Genomic DNA, 17,585 nt, shown 5'->3' with positions numbered 1-17,585 from the left:
GGTAGTGTGTTTATTGCAGTCTGCGGGTATAGGGTTTAAACCATTTCCTCACACTTTGTTGTGTCTAATCTAAGTAGGACAAGAAGGGTTCTGTATCACTATCTTTAGTGGTAAAATGAATAAAGATAGGCTACTTCTTAAAGCCACCAAAGACACCTTGTCAGAGCATTTGTTTACATTCAGTCAGAGGCAGTACAAATAATGCATCTATAGGTTGCAGAACAATAATGAGAAAGCATACATAATGCATACATGCATACATACAGGGATATCTCCAGCCTAACATTGGTGGTGGTTTGAGGTGATGTTTTGTTTTAGTGTCTTGGGGTATGCTGAGATTAGAAAAAAGAACAGCAAGGCCTCATCCACCAGGTGACAAAGATGAAAATCTGTGTAAAGCAGGACAGATAGGGATAAGGAGGGGGCTCACAAGCAAGAGCAGCAGCACAGGTAAATACAGGTAGGGTTAGGTAGTGCAGGGTTGTATCTTTATACAGAAGAGATTGTTGCCCAGCCCTGATTGAGTAAGCTTCTGTTTGTTTTACTTTATTGTATTTTACTCCAGTATCAAAATGTCTTATACTGAATGTATTATGATTGTTACATGTTTTTAACAGTTAGAAATGTGTCATAATAAAAGTATAAAAGAATATATTTAGAATAAAATGAAGAAAAACACTGCACTAAACAAGTCATTGTATTGATAAATTCGATACCAAATGGACCAAAAGAATAAAAAATAAAAAAAATGAATAGCTTCCTCTTTTTTCATCTTATGTGAATCCAACCTCCAGCACATTTCCATGAAGGCATTCATAAGTATTCCACTCATGTGTAAACAGCATATTCAGAATAAGATGAGCTGTATTCTGATCAAGAATATGTAGCTATCTTGTGAAATGCTAGTTGAATGTTAATTCATGTAAACAGTTTATTCCAAATACTTGTCCCTGCACATGTGTGAGAACACCATCACCTGTACTCAGGGATTTAGAAAACTGTAATTGGCATTTATTTTCCTGGCTCCGTGCCCTAGTGCCATTCAAATGATAGTCCTGTAGGTAAATGCATACCCCAAGATAAGTGAATTTTAAAACTTCATCATGCAGATTGTAATTTAGGGCATGTTTAAAGCAGCTATGAGCTATTTAGTATTTTATTCTTACACTGCTACTGTAGGCTATAGCTTATAGTTTAAAAGAAAAACATGTATTTTGGGCTTACATGTTGTTATTTCATTCCATATAAATGCTCTGTGTTTCCCAGAGCCAATGGGTTTATGCTACAATACAAAATAGAAATGAATAAGAAGTTGCCAATTGCGATATTGGAAGGAATAAAGTTGCATACATACTGAGCTCTGTTTACTGTTTACTTATTATAAGGACTTCATTTAGTCCCGTTGAAGTCCAGTTTTGACTTGAAAAGGCTTGTGTGATGCTGTCATTGCACATGCCTACGATGTGTAGTGTTCTGGATCTTCTCTGTCTGCATGAAAAAATTATCCAAAATACTCATTTGGAATACTGAAGTATTGTGAATATGTCTTACAGGTAAACATACTGATTGTACAGAATTTTGTTCACAGAAATTAAAAGTGCCACCTCTGCTAACTGTGTTGGATTTATTAGGTACCACAATACATGTACGGTGTATCCACCTCCGTTTGGGTTTCATTGAGATTAACAGATACTCACCATACTCTTGCTTATAAGACTTGCTTGAAGGCTTGTGCTGTTACTTGAAACTTGTGTAAAAATGTTTAGTTTACATTGCCCTTTTGCCAACTAATCGGAAGCCTACCATCGAGCTGACTGCTAATAACACTAATTATGAATGCCTGATTTGACTTTGGGGAGAACCAGTTTAAAGTTCCAGTATTTCATCAATTAAATTATTATCTTATTTCCTGTCTCCATTCAGGAGCAGGATTCTCAGCAAATCCATGATTGTATTGGCATTCTGCTGTATATTATGTTGTACGGCAAGATAACTCCTGTGTCAAACTCTAGCTTATCTAAGGAAGCATGTGTCCAGTTTAAATGTGTAAAACATTACAGTACATGTGCATTTTCTGTGAGTTTCTATTCTACAAATAATAAGGAAAAATGATCTATTTTGGACTTGACCATGAATTGTGGCTGTTAAGACTAGAAGACTTAATCTAAAACAACTACATTTGTGAGGAGTGGAAATGATAATCTCTTTGTATTGCTGTAACAGGGCGACATTACATACGTGGGTCGTCGCTGAATAATACTGAGGCAGACACAGAGCACTGGGTGTTGACACGCCACACAGACACGCAGATTTAATAACAACACAGATCCTGACGCTAGGGTACCAGATTTAATAAAGAAAAGAAAAGAAAAGAAAAGAAAGCTAAAATAAAGGTTTGGCACACAAGACGAGCGCTAGTCCCACTACAAGGAACGTCCCACTCCAGGAACCTATTACTCTATGCAAACCCTCTCTATACTGTTTGGGATCAACTTCCCCTAAACTGACCTACTTCTGGGCTGCCGGAGTCCCGGCATCCTCATGGCGACTCCGGGCTCTTCAAACAGCCTCGGCTGGGCAATGCCTTCACGAGCACCGTCTTGGAGTGGAAGGGGTTTGTGTAGTAGTTCTCTCCATGGAACAGACACTCTCCTCCTCGATGTCAACAAGCAAGCTTCCACTCAGCGTCCGTCTGCATGGCTATGGCCGTGCATTAGCCTTGAGCTGTGGCACAGACACTTACTGAGCTGCGCGCAGGATCCCCGGTCACGCCCACCAGCCAATCAGGACCTCCCGATCAACTCAGCACTGGGCGAGCCTACCTGCGCAATTAGTTTCTTAGCAACACATCTCCTGTTCCGCTTCCCAGCTGCTTCCATAAAGGCACACATGCACTCAAGAACCAGTGACAGGGCTCTCCCTGTCACAATTATTTAGAAAAAATATTGCTATTAAAATTGATTACACTCTGTAGGACCATTAACATTTTATGAAAAGAATCATCTGGCATTTTCTCACAGCTCACTATTGTAAAACATTTGTTATAAATTAGACAAATACTGCAAAAAGTCTTTATCTGTGTATATCTATATTTCCCATTTCCCAAAAGTGAAAACACTCATGCATTGAGCATAAATCTATATTTTTGATGTAGAGTGCTGTACATGTCAGGACCACAGCGTAGAACAAATATCAGTTTGATAGCATTTACATAATTAGTCACTTAACCTACAGCAATAGCTTAATAAATGTTAGGCAACACAAAATGTATGTTAGGTTTAGCAAATGTAGTTTTTAATGAATTTTATAACAGTGATTTAAAACTCTTAATATAACATGGCTTAGGGAACAAAATGCCCCTGGTGGCTGCAAGCAGCCATGAATCCCACATTTGAGAAATGCTGCAGTGTGTAATGCCGAAGCGACCACAAGTACTCCCACACAACATAGTATGTTTCCAGGGACAGCGTACCATCACTGGCTTCACGAGTCAGCTGGAAAGAGTCAAACCCTTTTCTGGAGGTGCGCTTGGTCTCCAAGAACGAAGGCCGGGCAATGGGGACAGTCCAAGCCAGTGGAACTGGGTGCTGTTGGCGAGGGTTCCAGGGCAGACCCAGGGGAACCAACGGTTGAAACCGGTCCTTCTGGATATGTGTGGGCCCCCAGCAACCCTGATCTTAAAGCTATGGGGGACAATTGAGCAAGGACGCAATAACACGGTGGGGCGGCTCATAGACCATGCAGCCATAGAGAACGGTCAAGTGGTTGACTCCTGTAGACCGGGGAAGTGTGTCACCAGCCGCTCGTTCGATCATATTGTATTAGACATAGTCAGGCCGCTAGAGAAGAGTGTGTCAGGATACAAGCGCCTGTTGGATTAGCATATAACAGAATTTATAACGATGTATGCAGCACACAAAGTTACAAAACTTTATTAATTTCCCCGATCTCTGTGCATTTGATCAACTGTTGTATGACCTAGCTAACATGTCAGCATGCTATGTCAAAACATTTTAATTTTTTTTTTAACACGGTACCCTTTTTATAGAACCGTTAAATATGTTTTTCATGTACTTACATAAATTATGAAGTATGATGTATAAAAATAATTTAAAAAAAGCGAAGCCATGTTCTAAATCACAGTTCCCATATAAAGCTTGGTATTGGAAAAGGATGGAAGTATTTATTAGAAAGAATAATGTTTATCAATATACCGAAACACTAATATTTCTAAGTGCTGCATGTCAGTTGCTCCTGATTTAGCTTTTGCCTCCCACTTATTTTTCATTGCTCAGTGTTAACGGAATTCTGGCAGCACCCACTTCAAACTCCCTTCAAAATCACAACATGAACAGGACGTACCATAGTGTTTTTGTTTTTTTTTGCATGTGACACACTGTCTGTGATTCCTTCACACCTTTACAGAAAACTACTTACAAAATGTGTTGCCGAAATAATTTTTGTAGACCTTATTTCTAACATAAAGCATTTGTTTTAGAAAACACTGTAAAACATTTGATTCTAAGCAAGTTGTTTTAACCAGTGTACTTTGTAACTTTGTAACACAAGCCATCTTTAGGTAATGTTGGCCAAGATTTCAAAATGTGATTAATTGTATAAACAGCTGCCAGAAAAATGGTTTGTCTTAGTCCTTAATGAATATGTTTTTGCAGCCCAAATGTTGACTGTCAAGGTGTTCAAATAAGCTCATAAAAAATACAGAATGCTGGCAGAAGTGTATTGATGCATATTCATTAACTTCTCACATGAAATGTTGGCTCACAAAGAGGCATTTGTACTGAACTGCTGCCATAGTTTCAAAAGAACCAAACTGCTGTAAGTGTAACTGAGAGAATTAAGCACCCTGGCCTGAAACCACATTTGGAAAAGTAACAGTTCCACTGCAATATATAACACCTGAATTCTCCTGTAATGACATACTGTGCCAGAATTCCATTACGTATTTTAGTTTCTTTGGTGCAGTTAGTTAATGGTCATGGCCATCAAATATCGTCATTATAAATCCACACCTTGGTTCCAGGAATTACAACATTATTTTCATAGCCCCATGTTTATGCTTTTGGACAGTGCCAGACAAGAAGGCTTACTGAGCTAATGAACAGTTTGTCGGTACCTGAAGTAAACCTGTTTTCAGGGTACAGATGTTGATAACCCATGTACAGACGGTTTATCAATGCAACTGGCTTATCCCTCAGTGCACTGGCTAGATTGACCAATGTGTCAATCAAGACGCTCACTAGTTCTTCCTGGAATGCAATTTGCAGAAAATCTCCACCAGAAAGTACAACTCCAGACTTGTGCAATGTGTTATAACAGCCAACAAATGCGCTGCAGTGGCCTAAATCATAGTGGAAAAATCAGTAAAAAGTTGTAATCCTGCATTTGGCAGCTTTCTAAACCCTTACTGTGTGTTAAGATGAAGCCGTGTATACCTTTGGGTCTGGATCTTGATGTTCAGATTATGTATCCTGCCTTAAAAGTCTGGTTGAGTGTATTGCTGGTCATTGTTTTACAATAAGCATATTGCACAATTAGTTGATTGTTTTTTAATCAAGCATTAAAAAGTATGACTCCATACATTTGCTGGAGCTAAACACTGAAACAAACAGTGGTAATTCCTCCTGCTGCTACTTTATTAGTTAGTAGGATACAATTACAGTTAAATAATTATTTTGAAAAGGTTAGATTTGCCTAGTGAGCCAAGGTCCCTGTTGTATTCCACACACTTTTTTAGAAAACACTTCCTAATCTCTATATCATACAAATAGGCTAATTATGTGTTACTTTTGTGATTGCTCAGGTATCATGATGATATGTCAGTCTTGGCTAATTCAAAGGAACCTAGATTCAAATATTAAGAGCCTGACTACATTCAGAATATTTACTGTTACTGATAGATGGATTATCAATTTTAATAAATGATACAGACATTTTAAATAATAATAATAATAATAATAATAATAATAATAATAATAATAATAATAATAATAAAACCCCAACAAACATTAAAACATAATGAAACTGTAACAATAATACTATATAGTATTAACAAATCTCTCTCCAATTCTATTCTCATTGGATTCTGGATTATAGTGCTACTTTTCAAAAGGAGCAAACTTCACCACCAGTCCGACACCTAATAGTGTGTGTATTATGTTTTGTGCAGTGATTTCATTAGGCAATTTAATGCTGAAAAGCAAAGACATAAATCGGACAAATAGTTTTTTTTTTTGTTTTTTTTGTTTTTTTTTTAATATATTTTAGAGAACATTCTAAGATGGTGCTGCAACCCCTTTGCTTGATTTCACATGGCATTTCTCCATAAGAGGTTCATCTGTAGGTTATTTTAGCTCAAATGATTGCTTGGCTATTTATTTGAGCATGAAAACTGAATTCATACAGAAAATAATCTGTGTGCAGATTGCTAATGTCTTTACTTATTAGGTTAACCAAATGGTCTTGGATATGTATGTGGTTGCTTTCAAACCTCAAGTGGGTAAGTATAGGCAATGAATACAATGGAAACCACCATGCAGCAATTCTGCACTGATTTTCTTAACTGTATGCCGGGGGCCATCTGTACAACAGAAGTGGACTGGACCAGTTATTGACGAATGCAACAGAATTTGTGCAATAAAAATGTAAATTAAACAGGTTAGAGCAGCTGTAAAGCCCAATAGTGTTTTTTTATGTATATTATTATCATTCATATTGTATTCAATCAATTAAATACCATGCTTTTTTGTTTATTAAGCACAAGAATCATGTATTTTGGTATCTGACCAAAACCTTTTATACACTAAAAAAGGTATCAGTCATATAAAGATACATTATCTGAAGACTTCATGTTTATTCAATTATAATTTTAAAAAGCATTGGGGCTTTATCCCAGGAACCAGGGCTATGCAGTTCATGAAATGGTGGATGTGCAGGATCAACTTTAAAAAGTCCAAAAGCCACCAGGAAAAAGGGGTATTTATGGGGTATACAAAAACAAACAACATTGCAAAGCAATTGCAAAATACTATAGGGAAATGTTTGCACAAGTAAAAAAAAAAAATATATATATATATCTATTTTAGAGAAATATTGTTACAGACATCGAACAAAACCTCCAACAACTCTTCCAATACCATAGTATTAAAAGAACATATTAAGAAGAAGAATTTAAGGGACAGCAGGGTAAGGCAATCACAGTTGTATTAAATTAATACTTTATGTGGGGCTTACTAGTGAGGACTGTAATAATAAGCCCATTTAGTGAGAATCATAAGTGCAAAGAGGACTGGGGGCTCTCAAGACCAACAAGTCTCCTGGTCTGGCCAACATCTATGCAAGAGTACTTAAGACCGCATTCAGAATTGGGTAGAAAAACGGCACATGAAATGTAATGTTAATAAAATACATGACTCCAATACCAAATAGGAGATACTGAGCTAGAACAAGCCCACTGTGAAAAAGACCTGTGTTTTAGTTGACTCCACACTATCAGCAAACAGACCGTGTGAGGAAGCATTTAAAAAACAAACAAAATGCTTGCATTGTACAGTAGCTTTGAAGAGACTCCAACTATGAGCAACAAGACTAGTCCCATGGCTAATAAAGTAAATCATCTATTTAACCTGTTCTATATCAAAGAAGGGTTGGGGGCGACTTGATTGAAGCCTTTAATATTCCTATAAATAATTGAAAAAGTGAACCCTTCTCACTACCATTGTCCATGTCCAGAGGATACAGTTAGAAATGGATTGGAGACAGACCTAGCACAGAAGGTAGCACATTTTTTTACATGAATAGTGTTGTGTGTATAGAATGGGTTATCAAGCCATGTTGTTCCTGATGAATCACTGTGATCCTTTAGGAACCAAATAAAGTGCTGGATTCGGTCATGTATTTGGAACCAGTGGATCAGTGATGGCCTAGACTTGCTTGTAATTTTTCTTAATTTGTTCTGAATATCTAGAATACATAGGGCCCTATTTTGAATTAAGTTCCGAGGCAAAATAAAAAAAGGAATACAACATTTTTAAGGATATAAAACTAGCATATATGGACTTTATATAACTATACATTATATAAAAAATAAATTGCTTATGTATACTAATATAATAAAGTTATTTCTTAATTTTTTTAAAAATAAATGGTACACATGGCTTCATTTTTAGACATTTTGCAAAAGTCCCCATTTCAAAATGAATGTTTAAGTAATTAACTAAATGGTGCCCTCTAGGTGTGCATAACCCTAATTGTTCTACAGACTACAGAAACATTTAGATATAAAAAAGGGACGTAATTGATATTATTACACTGCTGTGGTTGTTATGTTATTTCAGACAACGAATAACTGGAATTTTTGAAGATCTTTGCTGTACTTGCATGCAGAAAGACTGACCTAAATCCTTGAAGGATCACTTGCACAATCGCTTCAGGCAGATAATTCAATCTGGGCATAATAACAGGAGGATTTTTAAATCTATAAAAAAGTATATCACGACCTAGCAGTTACATACAGTGTCTTTCATGTACTGTTCAAGCATCAAAGTTAATGGAATGGTCTTGAGTCAAAATAATATAGAAGCAATAAGGAAGCAGAATTGCTTCACTGTCTTGCCAGACATTTGCTTTTCAAACCCAGGGACTATGGTGAGATTGCTGTAGTTCACTTAATTTCCCAGAACAGCCATAAGAAAGAAATATCTTTTGTCATTTCGACCCATGATTAATTGAAACGGTTCCCAGAGGTGAAAGGCATCTCTTAGATGGCTAACTCTTCTATGTTCTATGTAATAAAAATGGATTATAAATATTTCAAACAGACACTCTACATCACGTCTATTGTTTTTACTTGGCATCTAAAATAAATCTGCTTGCATACCATGCAGTATTATGCTATATTTTACTTCAAAGAATCTGCTCCCTCAGTCTTTGTAGGTCTGTACTTATTCCTAAGCAGTAATAGTTTAATCGTAATACGGAGAGTAAGATCCTTCTTTCCGTGTGTGCATAAAAAAGAAAAGAAAATAAAACACTGTCTGGGTCATGCTATACAGTAAACATTTGTATTTCGTGTTTAGTATTTTGAAGCAGAGGTTCCTGAGTACAGTTGATGACAGATCTAGTGTGTTGCATCCTACACTTATGTGTGAAGTCTAAACTGCAAGCAGACTCAGCACAGTAGGAACCCCTCCGTGGGCATGACATTCATCCTGTTCAAATGTAAGCCGCTGCTATGGAACAGGAGGGCATATGTTTTTGATAAGCATAATGCCCTAACCTTCAACGTCTGTATTCATGAACATGCCTTGGCTTGTTTTTTTGTTATTAAGCTCTGAGATTTTTCCCAGTACAAATTAATTAATTAACAGAGGTGTGTTTTAAAGGGTACTTAAGGACCTTTTTATTTTATTATGTTCCATGTGTTGCTACAACTGTATATGTAAGGTGTGTGTATTGCTTTTTATTTTTGTTTATTTATTATTATTTATTTTCTTTACATTTTGACCACTTTTCTAAACTTTTAAATTGCATTCCCTGCCTCATGATGGCTTCACATGTATCCCGCATGGACCTCTCAGAACATTTCCCATCGTCCTCCTTTTTTATCTGACGATGGATTTACCAGTGAGCAGGAGCATGATGGGAAATGGAGGTCCATGCAGGTACATGTGAAGCCATCTTGAGGCAGGGAATGCAATTTAAAAGTTTAAAAAAGTGGTCACAATTAAAAAATTTAAAAAAATGAAAACAATACACACATCTTGTAGCAACACATGGGAACATGTAACACAATAAAATAAAAAGACCCTTATGTACCCTTTAAGCAATTTTGTGTGCATTTATTTTTTTGTCATACAAACACACTACATAAACAAGGGGCAAGTCTTCCACAACACAGCTGAAATAAGTAAACTGTTCTTGTATGAGAACTCTGTGTAAGAGCAAGAAAGCTAGTTCATAGCTGCAAGCTTTCTTGCAGTAACTCAAGAGATTCACAGGTCTGTCCTAATGTACTGTAACACTGTTTTTTTGGTGTGAGTCAGCACTATACAGCTGAGATAAGCTTTTAATAAGTTTCTGTTACTGTTACACTCACACAGTTGACAGTAATTAGGCAGCCCTGCCAACATTTTACATTTTAGATGGTAAGGCGGCTCAATGCAGGCTTCCCTCAAGCTTGTGTTAACCGGCAGTAAGACAATGTTTGAGGAATATAAAAAGAACTCCAAAATTAGCTCCATCCTGTAATGTAATGGGTTACATTTTTGTTTTCATTTTGTATGATGTGCAATTCACTTTTGTTCCCTGAAGATACTGTACACATTTTATTTGATCCATATGTTGTGTTTTTTTTTTGTGTGTGCTCAATTTAACTCAAAGTTGTTACCTTTACAATGTAATGTGTGGGAAATCATCTAAGCAACATGGCTAATGCCTATGAGAGTCTTAGTAGCACTGTGTCGCCAGATGTATCAGATAACCGTGATCCTTTTATAAAATCAATATGTTTACTAGCTCTAGGTTACATATTCAGTCTATCCTCACTAATGCCAGGCTGTAATGCTTTTGTGGACACAACCTCCAAACTAACCATTAGCCGCCTTACAACACTAATTGCTAATGTCATAGACCATTTGTCAGTCGTTAAGCTTGATGATTAATGTTACTGACAGTTCAAGATCACCAATAATTCCACATTTCAGAAAGTGAAAGTTAACCTTGCATTAGGAGTCACTGTGTGTTCTTGGTTTTGTATATCACTCTAAGAGCATGCATTTTAAATGGTGACAATGCACCTCAGCTACTTGCTGTCTGAATTGGCAGAGAGTGAGTGCTGAAGGCTTCTGTGCCATGTCCCACGGTTAGGATTTAGGCCATATAATTAGAACTCCAGTACAGGTATGATCTCAGTCAGAGGCCTATTGCTGCACACATGAATGATTTGTCTGCACATACCAGTAATGTTTAATCTAAAATGAAATACTTTCAGCACTCGGATATCCGTTACCCAGATACACGTCAGTCGCGTTTTACCGCCCTTGTATTAAGAATAAAATCAATCCCCATTAGATATATGTAACAAATTAATGCACTTACCTGTCACCTCTTCAATGTTACAATGTACATGTTTGTCTGTCACAGCCCCCTGTTTGTTTTTTTTGCAAGCCAAATCAGTCTGTCTTTATTGTGCAGTTACACAGCGCTTCCTCCAATTTCACGACAGAAATGCAGCCAAAACAAAATGAATGAGACAAGCTACGGTAATGTAAAAGTTAATCATTAAACAGTTTTAGATACTGTGGTGCATTTTTAAAAAAAATCTGTAATCTTCAGTTGCTTTTGTGCATTTTCATTTGCAAGTGAACTGTGACATTAGGGTCTTATCGAGCACTATATTCTGCAATTTTGAATACCGACATTGGATACTGTATTAATTCTGGAAACTGGTGTTGTTTTTTTAATCTTTTGCTAAGTTGCATTGCCTTCTAAATTTTACACAGTTCTGTGCATGGGTAACATTTTGACTTCATTTTGCTGTTTGGTCATTTAATGGGGAATTTTACATACTGCTACAATACATATCAGATTTAAAAGTATGTACTGTATTACAGTCCACATGTCTACATTTTCAGAATCATATCGTTCTGAATTAAAATACTTCTGTTGAAAATACAGTGCTGCGCCAACAAAACCAACTACAGTACATCTAAATGGAAGCCTACTTATTTTAAAACACAGTCCTTTCAGCTATGTATTTTTGACGTTGTATCTTTTTTGTGTTCCCTGAAAAAATGGACGAGGGTTGAAACGGCCAAAATGAAATAATCAGATATGCGTCACACTTGTTTAACCGTCACTAAAGTCAGAATTTGATATGGTTGGATATGTGAGTGCTGACTGTAGTTCTTTGTGTTCAGTAACTGGATTTCCTATCCAAGAGCAGACATTAGTTTTGTAGTGTGTCTTTTTGCACATTTTTTTTCTGAATAAATCACTAAATACAAATTCAAACTTCAAGTGTAGTGGAGACCTGATTACTTGACCCCTGAGTTTTGTTTTTCTTTCCCATTTATTTTAATTGGGAGATACGTAGGGCATTACTGGCTCTTTATACAAGGTAATGAAAAGTCTGAGAGCATTAGCTGAAGTTTAAGACTCAGTCTGGATTAAATTTACTGGCAGAAGCATGCTATACTTCCAACTGAAATACAACACAGCTTTAGTTGATTAAAAATAAGCTTAAAGGTAGTGTTAAAAGCTTTAACATCTGTCTCATTCCTGCTCCCCAGTTGTATGTGGGTTATTGTAGTTTTGTTGATGTTGATGTGGTGGAAAGGGGTTGGACAGACACACACAATTGATTTATAGCACACACTTTTGTGTAAATGGACTGTCCCTCAAGTGACTTATGGATTTTGATAACCCTGATATGTATTCAGTAATAAATATAAGCTGTTATTGAATGTTATTTTCAGTCACAATGGGTAAGACATCAAATCTTGCAGCCTGATAGAGGAATGATAGTAGGTTCGTGGCTGTCATGTCCTTATGTATCCAAGATTATTATGGTTCACAAGAGAACAGCTTTCTCTCTCTTTAGATTTGCACCCCTACCTTCCTTGATGAAACTGGAGGAGTCAGCTATCCATTCAGAACAATTTGACCTTGCAGCTCAGTGATATCCTGGAATCCCATGGCTGCATGCATCCTGCTTTATCTAACACCAAATTGGTTAACTTTAACATTAAACATTAAACGATAAACAAGACATGAGACAGACACAGAAGAGCCAATAATAGTATTGTAAATTAAATGAAAATCTAGTGAAATGCAGAGTGGAAATGATGTGTGTTTTTTCCTTTATTTAGAATACATTTTATTTTGAATTCAATTCCTTTTTTCATTCTTCATGGCAGCCAAAGTAATTGCACCTATTTAGAGTGAATTTCTTCATTATCAGTAAGCCGTTGAAAGCTACAAAGCAGTTGTTTATGAAGTATTTTTGTGTCTGGTCCCTTTTTTGCGGAGAAAGCGATAACTTGTTGTAACTCGATATTGCATTTCAGGCTCTTTTTCCTCCCTTTTTATTCCCTTAAGTTGCTTTAATTAAAGGCTGCGCTTGAAGGAAACAGTCTAGACTAAATTGTACTTTAATCTTCAAGATTTGTAAATATTTACAGTATATAATGTTTTAAATAGTTGCTTTAGGTAAATAAACAGGGTAATGGTTTTATCAAACATTTCAGATCATTACAATACAGTATTTATATTAAAGAGCTCAATTTTAATGATATACATTTTTAAAACATTACATTAAGGTCCTAATGAAATCCAACTGGGAATAGTCCAGATTTGAGAGCTTCGTTCTATCACTGACAGCTGTTGTTTTCAGCATGGAATAATAACAACCATTAATAATAATAATAACAACCATTCTAAATGTTTAAATACTTACTTTTGAAACCATATGGGGCATTACAGTCTAAGTGCAAACAGTAAGTATTGTTTCTCTAAGAAAAAAGAGAGGAGGAGCCACAACCTTGCAGTTATGGCCCTGTTACAAATAATCTTGCTGTGACCCTTTTTACTATGACACAGAACTAAAATGGTCATAATGTCTTGCATTCAGTAATACTGGATGCTAGTAATTGAAGCATGATGTTAATGTTGTGCTTTTAAACTCACTTTTTTATAATTGTTATATTGAGTAGGAATAGTGTAAACTGCTTCAATAAAATACTGTACACGGCTATAGGTGGATCCAGTAGGACGGCTGCCACTGTTTGGAGAGGATTTAGGGAGGGAGTCGCTAAGGATTATACTGGAATGTAGATTTATTTAGTCAGTGTAATACAACTAGAGCTAAAACATCCATGTGTTATTGTAGCCTTTAATATCCCTGAAATTTAAAAACAAATACACAACAAAATACTTACTTGACTGGCAGTTATATTTTTAAATTGAACAACATTGTAGCAGGAATGAAAGGCAGTGTTCAAAGGCCTCCAGCAGGTTGAGACTTTGGCTCTGCTTAGGTTTGCAGTAAGCTGCCACAGCAAGGATCTGTCTCCATGATAATACATACTGTATGTACTCTCTTGCTCTGGAAGGTAGGAAATGGACAGATAACTTCACCCTGTAGATGTCTTTGCTATCTGTTGCTGGCAAGGCAGTAGCTGAAGATCAAGGTCACTTTTTCTTCTATACTTCTATAAAATGGTTGTAGCTTATTAAATATTTCCATTAATCCACTTCCATTTGCAATGTAGATCTCATACAGTATGTGCACTTTTGAATGAAAACACGTATTCTCATATAAACTATGACTATAGACCATATAGGTTCCATAAAAGCTGTCAGTTTTCATGTCAGTGGTAGGCCATTACTGTTTTACTTCATATATCATTTCAAAGCACCATTTGTTTTTTTTATACTTGATTGAGAGCCATAATACTCTTGTTTTTTCTCAAAAACATAACAATCTTAACTTTTTGACGGTGGTATTTTTTCTTCAAAAACATCCTGTGTCATACTTTAATGGGCATTGTTTTAATGCAATTCCCACACATTCTCTTGAACTAATACAAAACATTCTTTCTTGCAGAAACATTTGAAACCCTCATCCGGCAAGCTGAGAACTACACAAATACGTTATTTCACACCACTTACAGAAACATGGCTGCAGACACGGCTACATCAGTGAGAGAGCTCTTCACTGACATTGGACTTTTTGTGTTGGGCTCTGAGGTCAGCATTGAGGAGTTTATTAACAGGTTTTTTGACAGTCTGTTCCCTTTGGTTTACAATCACCTCATAAACCCTGGCTTGACAGATATAGCACTTGACTATGCTGAGTGCACACGGATGGCAAGAAGGGACCTGAATCCATTTGGAAACATTCCCAAATTAGCAGTTGGACAAATAGGAAGATCACTGCTGCCCAGCCGTGTTTTTCTGCAGGCTTTGAACTTGGGGATCGAAGTCATTAATACAACAGATCATTTGCAGTACACAAAAGAATGCAACAGAGCCTTACTCAAGATGCAGTACTGTCCGCATTGCCAAGGCCTGACTCAGAGTAAACCGTGTATGGGGTACTGTCTCAATGTGGTAAGAGGCTGCTTGGCCAGCATGGCAGAAATTGACACTCACTGGAGGGAGTATATAAAGTCTTTGGAAGAGCTGTCAGATGGGATGCTTGGAACCCATGACATTGAGCAAGTGCTGCTCAACCTTCATTCGCTTGTAAATGATGCAGTTATGTATGCTCAAATAAATGGACCAAAGCTTTCAGTACAGGTAAGAACATTCCAATTGCTATTCAGTCCTACTTTAGACTTTATGCTAGGGGTGGGCATTCCAGGTCTTGAATCCAACTATGTTTTATTTATTTATTTGTTTATTTCTTGGCAGACACCCTTATCCAGGGCGACTTACAGTTGTTATTTTAGAGAATATCACATTAGAAAATATCATGTAAATCATCAAGAAAGTGCAATGCAATCCTTCTAAAACCAACCTATGATGTTAATTACGGCAGATCATAAAAAAAATAAAAAAACTATTCAAAACTTGAATATACTCTTAGCATTAGAGTTACCTGGGCCATCAACTGCTGATCACATTCTAAAAATGACAGAATGTATCTGATCACCAATGAGTATATAGTGTTGACTATCATTGTAGAAGTTACCATTACCATGTGTCACTGGACAAACTGAAGATTCACTTCTTGGTGTAAAAATTGTATTATCTTTATAATAAAGGATCATGTGGTTAGACAAGTCATGTTTTATGCAATTTAGAAGTTATGTGTGTCGGTTTAGTGATAACCTTGGGGAAGGAACCGTGCTGCTGGGAAAGGGCACTGGTGTTTTAGTCAAGTTTTGGGGGTCTTATCACCCTAAAGGGGCCAAGCACTGAATTAAAATAATAAAGGAGACGGAAATAAACCTTTGCTATCCAACTACCATGAAACATATTCCAGTATTTCCCCTGGATGAACATAGACTTTAAATTCAAGCTTTGAATAGGGATTATGATTTCAACATGTTTTGGAGCTACAGTGCTACAAAAAGGTAACCAATGGCCAGAATGCACAGAGTAGAGTGATATCCTTTGGAACATAAACACTTTGTGACATAGTCTCTTTAAATCTGTAAACATTTTTTTCAATAGGATTGGTATTTAAAAAGATGAAACGGTGGAAAAAATGTAAATAAAACATTGTGTACAATACACATTATAATGTATTTTTTTTTAGCAGATCTGGAGAAAAAACCTGTAATAGCTATAGCGATAGTATTTTCCAGACCTGTGAGTTCTTTGTATTGTTTTCCAATGTAATGGTATTTGACAGACTGCTCTAGATACAGGCGAATGCATTATAATTTGAAAAGCCGTTTCAAATCTGTTTTTATTAACGACTAATTACTCTTGGCTTTACTAACTCCTACTAGCCAAACATCTAAAACAGTTTCCTAGCTAGTGAGGCTAAACAAATACATTTTACTCTGTGACTACTCATATTTTATTAAACAGTTTCATTTTCTTTTCACTTAGACAGAAGGGTAAGTGATAAGACTAAGTGTCTCTTCAAAGAAGAGTTGTCAATAATGGTGTGGCAGTTCAGTTGTTAAATTGAGTTAATCCGGCATAGGATATTTATAGAACAAAGAAGGGAGAGGTAATTTAAAGTTGTGTAGTTAGGAATGAGTCATTCTTGAATTGTATCTTAGTACAAAGTGGCCTATGTTTTGGTCAACAGGGCAGGCTTGTTTTCAAATGAAGTTTTAATCAAAATGAAAGGTGTTTATAGTTTTGGATACTTTGGTGATACCTGGGTCTAAGGTTTAATTATCATGTTGTTATGAAGAGTAACAGCATGGGCAAACTGAATAAGAGGGTTAAAAACATACAGTACAGTCCCTTGTCACATTATTTAGAAAATGGACTGTATCTGTACTAGATTTCTTTCTGCATTTGTTTTTCAAATTGAGTTTAAAATATCGACTCCTGTTGACGCTGTCAGTTCTGGTGTATTCTTGTGTTCTTGGGTAGCACCTTGGCTTGTTATGACTACAGTGCCACCTGTAATTTCTTCAGCTACTAGTAGGGCTCTGCGAAATTCACGGGAGGATTAAAACAACAGGACTAACCTGCAATTCAGTCCTAAACCTCCAGCTAAACTGATCTAAAGGATAATTAAGGATTCAACACATTCAATTCTGGATAATTCGAAAATACAGTATGCACAGCACAGATGCCAGTATAAACAAAGTTTATGAAAAATTGATGAGCTAATCAATGCAGAATAAAACCACGTTTTATTCAACCAGCTCACAAGTTTCTGAAGGCAGAAAGGATTTTTGACCCACAAACAAGTTTGTAGTTTGGATAAAGAAACCCTCCAGTTAGATTCTATTCAAAGGTTTGATGCTTACTGCATACCTGCCAGGTCTCCCAATTTCGGCGGGAAACTCCTGATAATTTAGATTGCCAATTGTAATGCATAATTACCTTAAGTACATTTTTTCTAACAAGTGCCAGGTTAAAAAACAAGTCGT

General features: G+C 36.4%; 1 protein-coding gene across 2 annotated transcripts in view; it reads left to right on the top strand.

Moving 5' to 3' along the window:
* Positions 1 to 17,585, top strand: part of LOC117407350 (glypican-5-like) — a 201,419-nt gene that overhangs the window by 38,011 nt on the left and 145,823 nt on the right. For both annotated transcript variants that reach the window (XM_034012293.3, XM_059029300.1), the window contains exon 3: positions 14,624 to 15,318. In XM_034012293.3, coding sequence (XP_033868184.2) covers positions 14,624 to 15,318 — 695 coding nt within the window. The remainder of the gene's footprint in view (positions 1 to 14,623; positions 15,319 to 17,585) is intronic.

The sequence above is a fragment of the Acipenser ruthenus genome, chromosome 8, assembly GCF_902713425.1.
Source record: "Acipenser ruthenus chromosome 8, fAciRut3.2 maternal haplotype, whole genome shotgun sequence".
Taxonomy (NCBI): domain Eukaryota; kingdom Metazoa; phylum Chordata; class Actinopteri; order Acipenseriformes; family Acipenseridae; genus Acipenser; species Acipenser ruthenus.
Note: the sequence above shows the minus strand (reverse complement) of the source record. Positions and strands in the feature narration are given on the sequence as shown.